General features: G+C 35.7%; 1 protein-coding gene across 1 annotated transcript in view; it reads right to left on the bottom strand.

Annotated features, from left to right (window-relative positions):
• Nucleotides 1-5,160, bottom strand: part of LOC106465785 (glutamate receptor ionotropic, NMDA 3A-like) — a 31,075-nt gene extending 25,915 nt beyond the window's left edge. The window contains exon 1 of the mRNA XM_022393721.1: nt 4,693-5,160. Within this exon, the coding sequence (XP_022249429.1) occupies nt 4,693-5,076 (384 nt within the window). The 5' untranslated portion in view covers nt 5,077-5,160. The remainder of the gene's footprint in view (nt 1-4,692) is intronic.
• Between the last annotated feature and the right edge of the window lie 238 nt (nt 5,161-5,398).

The following is a 5,398-nucleotide window of genomic DNA, read 5'->3' as shown; positions in this document are numbered from 1 at the left end:
CGGTTATATTCAAGGCTGGGAGGAAGTAAAAGTAATAAAACTAATGTAGTATGGTTATATTCAAGGCTGGGAGGAAGTAAAAGTAATAAAACTAATGTATTATGGTTATATTCAAGGCTGGGAGGAAGTAAAAGTAATAAAACTAATGTGTTATGGTTATATTCAAGGCTGGGAAGAAGTAAAAGTAATAAAACTAATGTATTATGGTTATATTCAAGGCTGAGAGGAAGTAAAAAGTAATAAAACTAATGTATTATGGTTATATTCATGGCTGGGAGAGAGTAAAGATGATAAAACTAATGTATTATGGTTATATTCAAGGCTGAGAGAAAGTAAAAGTAATAAAACTAATGTATTATGGTTATATTCATGGCTGGGAGAGAGTAAAGATGATAAAACTAATGTATTATGGTTATATTCAAGGCTGGGAGGAAGTAAAAGTAATATAACTAATGTACTTTGGTTATATTCAAGGCTGAGAGGAAGTAAAAGTAATAAAACTAATGTGTTATGGTTATATTCAAGGCTGGGAGGAAGTAAAAGTAATAAAACTAATGTATTATGGTTATATTCAAGGCTGAGAGGAAGTAAAAGTAATAAAACTAATGTATTATGGTTATATTCAAGGCTGAGAGAGTGTAAAAGTAATAAGACAAGAACCATTTATGTTACCCCAATTAAGACAGTTGCTGAAAAGAACTGTGTTTACACTTGTAAGACACTTGCTGGTCTTTTAGGGGGGGGGGGTCTCTGCAGAAGCTGGAAGAACCACGAATCGATTATTGCTGTCTGATTATCTTTCTTTAGGTTTCTGCACACACACTAAAAGAATAAAAGATAACTCTGCACCCTTACTTTAAAACAGAATGTTTTTTTTCAGCCACTTTACGATAATAAATGAGCGAACTGTTTTTCTATTTGCCAACGTATAGTGGAAAGTACTAATAACATACACATGTTTTTGATCAAGTATCCGCAGTAAGTATGGGGTTATTATGATAAGTTGTCCAAGGTAAACACGTATATATAACGTAGACACGCACGTATACAAGTAAATAGAAGAGGTTTGATACTATACGTTTTATGTATACAAAGGATAAAATTAGCACTACATAACGATGATGGAAATGTGAATAAAAACCAAAACCAAGATGCATAGTGTAGATCCAAACCATTACTCGTAACAAACGTCAGTTTTATAAGTTTCATAAATGACTACTTAAATAAAACAATTATAAATTATACCGTTTGTCAACAAAGTACACAAGGTATAATTTTAAAAGGGAAATATCTGCGATCATACTACTCCAAAGATGGAAATATTCCGTCTCCCACACATAATCATATAGCTGTAAATCAATAGATAGGTGGTGGGTGCAACCAAATTGTAGCCCCTAAAAAAGATTTCAAAGTACTATCATGGTACAACCACCTGTCTTAGACACCCAACCCCCACCCTTTAGACAGTCATTACTAGGTAACAAAAACAATAAACCTTTACCTACATAGTTCAGTAATAATTGTACGCCCATCTCCTCCATTGTTAACCTAAATCAAATATATCCCACGTTAATTTATACAAGACCAGCTGCTTGAAGTTAGCCCTTCTAACCCAGTGTTCTCAAAAAGCTACCTTTTAAACAGCAAAATAAGAATTAAAGCTTGTGTTTATAAATTTAGATGATAGTGACCTCTCCAAATTAGAAATATAGTTAATCATTCCAATTATGAAATTTCCTTTTTATTTTATTTTTAAGAAGTACTACATCATGTTAGGTTTACCATGCATTGCCAGTTGAATGTATTTAGTTAACAGAACAAAATCTTTATGTGTTACAATATCAACACTATATCACTGAGCAACGAAATAAAATCAAGTCACACACAATTGATAAGCAGGAATATATCAAGATAATTTTACACCTGAATACTAGTTAATTCTAGGATTTTGTTTTTTGATACAGAGAGCTTTTTTGATCTTTATTCTGTTTATATTTTTTTTCTCTGTCAATGAGTTTAGCATCCGAATAAAAGAAGTGTTTATTCTACTCCACTGTAATAAGTAACACAGTATTTGCATGTAATTTGATACAAAAATCCTTAAGTGCCCTTATCAAGAAATTTGTGCGATACAATTTGAACTAGTTGTTTTTGCTGGATGGGAAAAAAATTCACATCGAAATCCATGTTATCTTTAGTTGTTTTTCACCACGTTTTTTGGATTGCATCTAAAAGCCTGGGGATATATGTGATAAAAAAAATGTTTTTTTTCTTCTTCTAAATCGTTGATTGTATTATTTTCTTGGGATCACGAAGTCTTATAACCGTGAGAAAATACGTGTTTTGCGTATTAAGTTTTGCTTTTACCGCGTTTACTCTGTTGAAAAAACTTGATGAGAAGAGGAAGCCTTTTTATTTCTTTGGAAGGGGTTATTGATGATCCTTAATACTTGTATAAGATCCTGGAAAGAATTCCAAAGAATATAAACTCCCGAATGTGTCTTTAAGGAAATTAGCGGTAAGAAATCCACTTTCACTTAATTGTTTTTCAATCAAAACATTAAAAAAATTATTTTCCATCGAGTTTCAACTGCAAAGATGATGTAGGGGGTGGATTACATTCAAATATTAAAGAAAACTAACAATATAACCAATTTTCTTAAAGGACGTAAAAGTGTCTTCTACATAACGGATCCAGAAAATTGGAGGATGTAGTGCAGTGGAAATGGTAGTTTTAAAATTCTGACAAAAATGTAGTATTGATTTAAAAACTAAAATAAACAAAAAGCCTTTAAAAATGTAATTACTTGTTATATTCGTAAATAAATATTTAATCCACCCTGTAATACTTGTCTGAGGTTAGAGTCAATGTACGAAATAACATTAGAGTTTCTTGAGAACATTGGTCAACTTGACTGAACATTTAGCGTGTTAACGTAGCTAAGAAAAAGTGTGAATAAAATGTTCTAGAGAAATATATTTCTATTCAGGGGAAAATACAGGATTTTCAAAAGGGAGGGTAGTCCAAATGAATGGATATCAGAGAGTCTGCGAAAGGAACTTTTATCCCTTCCCTTCTGAGAAGCAAAATATTTTTTAAAAATATTTCTCAGTCCAATTACCGACAGTTTCCATTACTTTTTGCCAGTGATTCCCATCTGCGAATCACCAATACTTTCTTCTAGCATCAAGAACATTTGTTCCACCATCTGGGGAGTTGACTGTTAGAATCATGATCTTGAAGTGACCCCACACAATCAAGTTGTTCACTGATGGAGGGAATGTTTGGTAGTCATACCGATAAAAAGGGCTCTTTCAAAGACCTGTGGTGAGTTTTAAATGTATCACAATATTTTGGAAGAAAACATCCTTCACGACTATCTTCAACATTTTATATATTACAAATAGTCCAGACCAGTAGCGTAAGTATGACTCCGCAATTGCGTGGAGGACCGAAATAATTGCCGACAAGGGGAGAGACATACAATTTAATTTGTTTGAACTAAAAAGCGGTTGTACTATTCTGTAGTTAATTATATCAATCATCCAGAATCTTAACTACAATTATAGAAAAAAACATGCGGAGGGTCCATCTTTTATAGTTACGCCACGGATCCAGACCCGCCCTTCTATACAGAAATATAAACATAACTTATCCCAGAAAACAATAAACCATTTGCATCTCAAGTTTTCTCTTTAGTCCTACCTCACGTTTTACTATTTCTTTCAATATGTTTTTGGGTGGAACCAGGTGTTCACCTTACAAGGCTATCATTGGGGGTTTGTTTGTTTTGAATTTCGCGCAAAGCTACACGAGGGCTATCTGCGCTAGCCGTCTCTAATTTATCAGTGTAAGACTAGAGGGAAGGCAGCTAGTTATCACCACCCACCACCAACTCTTGGGCTACTCTTTCACCAACGAATAGTGAGATTGACCGTCACACTAAAACGCCCTCACGTCTGAAAGGGCGAGCATGTTTGGTGGGACGGGGATTGAAACCCGCGACCCTCAGATTGCGAGTCGAGCGCCTTAACCACTGAGGGAAAAGTCTGACCCATTATTTAAAATAATCACTACTTATAATACAATAACTTTCTTTAATCTTCACGCGATGACTTTCTAGTAAGCTCGACGGATTATAATGCAACAATTCGGGGTTCGATCCCTACAGTGGCCACAGCGCATAATGTTCAGATTTACGCTTAATAACAAACAATCTTTAAAGGATACACTTGTTTGTTTTAGCGCAAAGCTACACAATAGGCTATCAACGCCCTGTCCACCATGAGGACTCGAATCCAGGATTTTAGCGTTGTAAGTCTGTAAACTTTCCGCTGAACCACTAGGGAATATCTTCAAAAAGTTAGAGCGATATATTAGAATATTTTCTAATAACCACAGGTACAAACTGTTAGAGGATGTAAAATTCTTACGGCGTGTTTATTAAGATACAACCAGCTTGTATGTCGGTAAGATGATCTGATGAATTATCAGTTTTCAAAACATACAGCTACTAAATTAGAATTTTCCTGTGAAGTGATGGGGGAAAAGCAGCTCTGTATAGTGAAGGTTTACAGTTTGATATCCATTGTATTATGCTAAAGAGCCAAAATAGTGCTGCTTAAAAAGAAACAAAAACACTGTTCTCGCATATTTTAGATGTGATGAATCATTTGAAATATAAAAGTTACCTGAGAGGCCCGATCTCTGTATTGTAATGAATGACCAATCACTGGAACTCCCGTATAGCCAGCAACTAAAGACACGAAGAACGAATAGGGTTTCTGTATGAAATTCAACACCAAAACAGGATGGATATTTTCTAAAGCTTGACACGAAACGTTTATCACTTTCTCTGTGTTATTTGGAACTGCTATCGAACTGGCTATGAACGTAAAATTTTTGTGGGCCAAGCGTCTTTCAATTTCACCCATTTCCCGGCGAAGAGTCTGGCCGAGTAAGGGGGCAGAGTCCGACGGGAAAGCAGCCAGAAGAGGAATTGCCACTCCGGCCACTTGGCCGGTCCAGGTGATGAGGGAAAGTAAGGAGACTAACAGAATGGGCCCTCGAGTCATGCTCCTTGTGGAACTGGGCCGTTTTGATCGTACGCTCTACCTCGAGGTAAGACCGGATACTTGCGGAACGAGGAAAGGCCATCAGGTACGTAAGGCTACATCGCAACCAATAGTAAAAAAGTAAATTTCGGGAATTGTTTGATTAGAAGAAAAGCACCGGTAACACCCCTTCTGTCCGTAACACATATGTAACAGTGCTTTTCCTGGTTAAATCTGGTAACCTAAGGAATGGAAATCACAACTCTGTCCTAGCATACTCCCCACGACATCTTTTGCGCAGACGCAAACGCTTTTTCTCGTGATCGATTTGGACGTTGGCTGA

This window comes from Limulus polyphemus, unplaced genomic scaffold, assembly GCF_000517525.1.
Source record: "Limulus polyphemus unplaced genomic scaffold, Limulus_polyphemus-2.1.2 Scaffold2050, whole genome shotgun sequence".
Taxonomy (NCBI): domain Eukaryota; kingdom Metazoa; phylum Arthropoda; class Merostomata; order Xiphosura; family Limulidae; genus Limulus; species Limulus polyphemus.
Note: the sequence above shows the minus strand (reverse complement) of the source record. Positions and strands in the feature narration are given on the sequence as shown.